The following is a 2,189-nucleotide window of genomic DNA, read 5'->3' on the forward strand; positions in this document are numbered from 1 at the left end:
TTGCGGGGTCTCTTTGAGTGTTGTTTGGGCTCCAGTTCGCTCCAGAATCTTTACCCCGAGAAAACAGAAGTACGGAGTCAGAGTCTTTGAGGTGGTCTCCCGCAGGTAACACGTTCCTGGTCTGTGTGGCTTGTTTCGCATGAGGTGTGGAAAGAGGATTATGAGAGGGTCCATCGGTGGGACTTCCAGGCCTCTCTGACGTTATGTCGTCCTGCACGTGTTGTGTTTCTGTGTGACGTCGCAGATCCACCTTCCGCTGGAACGCTCGCCCGCATCGCGTGCAGGTGAAGGGTTTGAAACCAGTGTGTTTGCGGCAGTGGGTGATGAGGTTGGAGGATTGACTGAATGCCTTGCTGCAGTGTGTGCACTTATATGGCTTTTCTCCTGAGAGAGGAAAAAAGAGGAGTAGGATTAAGTTTTTTAAAATCTAAATATACCTTAAACATGTTTTAGCTTTTAAACATAAAAAAAGTATTAATTAAATTAAGCTTTATAAAATACTGGATTTTATAACCCTTTACAGAAAATATGCAGTCATTATATTTAATTTTATTTGTACGCACTCAGTCACACACACGCGCTCAAACGCACATATGCACGCACATACACATGCGCATGCACGCACATACACATGCGCATGCACGCAAACAACACACACACACGCAAACAACACACACACACACACACACACACACACACACACACACACACACACACACACACACACACACGTGCTAGCAGATTTGAATAAATATACATATTTTTATAGGCATTTTCTAAAAAAGGAAAAAGGAGAATATTATGTTAGCGAAGAAAACGTTGGCGTTGCTGGCAGGTTTGGATCTTGGAACCTTTTGACTCAAGTTAAGATGATACTATCTGGCCTTGTTCATATGTACAACAAGGCTAAGGCTAGTAGGCAAGTTTATACTAATTAGAAGGTAGCGTACTACATGTCTTTCAGCCAAGGACACCGGATTGGAAGGGAAAATATTTAAAGAGAGACAAAATAAAACAAAAATTACCCCCCCCCCCCCTCGCACCCCCGCAAAAAAAACAACAACCCAACTTAAACCCAAACCCAACAACAACAAAAAAACAACAACAAAACATACACAAAAAAGCAAAAACAATGAAACAAAAATCGGACCTAAGTCTGATAAACCCATACAAACCCCAAACTGCCCGCAGTTTCATCTCACAAACTGCATCTAACTTTAAAATTTGGAACAAATAGAAACAATACTATAGCAATTATTTATTTATATTGTTTATTGTTATTAGAATGAGTATCGCGTCAATTTTAAGCTATGCTTTAAGTGTTGATCAAAATACGACGATCAGAGAGATCGAACCGAGGGATAGTAAAAGAAGCAGGACCTGCAACAACCCAAACTATAATGTAATGCAAGGGTAAGAAAAGCAAAAATTAACAGACAGAAATAGCAAAGAGAAAGGAAAGAAGTAGTGTCTGTCAGTGACCCCTTTATCCCACCCGCAAACTGCACCACAGAGAAGTGGTAAATTGACTTTCGCGGAGAGAATGTTGAATTAAGAGCCCCTGAGAGGTATCCTCAAAGATTCCAGAAATATGAGTTATCAGTCTCAGTATTTGGCCGACAGAGGAGATCCCTGGCACATCCTCGTTTTCCTGCTGCTCCCTCCAATCCTTCTGTATTTTGCGCAAATTACTCCCCTTTATCACTCTCATCATTGTCCGTGCAAGCCAAACAACTCTTTCCAGCCCCAAACCCGAGTAATTTTTATTGACAAAAGAGCTCTTCTTTGATTAACCCCCTCACGCTGTGAGAGTCTTCTCTTGTGTAAACCAGCCGCTGTTGATTAACCCTTGCTGTGCCCCGGGCCGAGGGCGGACCAGGGCTGGCGTGCTCAACATCGCCAATTAAGTTCTGCCCGTTCGGCGAAAAGCTACTCTACAGGATACTGGCAAAGTGAAAAGTGAGAGTTCTCGTTGGCTACGGAAGTAACGGTCTGTGATACCACAGCGAAGACAAAACTTGATGGAATAATCTGGGAATTCCGCAGAGTGGGATAGGTCAGTTCAAACACTGAAGTGGCCTACTATTTCGAGTAGATATACATGTATATGTGCTTATTTTTATGCGGGATACTTAATACTACGTAACGAGTGGATCTTCAACACATTAAAAGTGGTTTATTGGGGGGGG

At 42.5% G+C, this 2,189-nt stretch overlaps 1 protein-coding gene across 1 annotated transcript in view; it reads right to left on the bottom strand.

The window, feature by feature from the left end:
- LOC101863186 overlaps window positions 1–2,189 on the bottom strand; it is a 16,735-nt gene that overhangs the window by 1,270 nt on the left and 13,276 nt on the right. The window contains exons 4-5 of the mRNA XM_035969769.1: window positions 1,946–2,031; window positions 1–427 (exon numbers count right to left, since the gene is read on the bottom strand). The exon at window positions 1–427 is cut by the window's left edge and continues 1,270 nt beyond it. Coding sequence (XP_035825662.1) covers window positions 1–427; window positions 1,946–2,031 — 513 coding nt within the window. The remainder of the gene's footprint in view (window positions 428–1,945; window positions 2,032–2,189) is intronic.

The sequence above is a fragment of the Aplysia californica genome, unplaced genomic scaffold (assembly GCF_000002075.1).
Source record: "Aplysia californica isolate F4 #8 unplaced genomic scaffold, AplCal3.0 scaffold00180, whole genome shotgun sequence".
NCBI lineage: Eukaryota > Metazoa > Mollusca > Gastropoda > Aplysiida > Aplysiidae > Aplysia > Aplysia californica.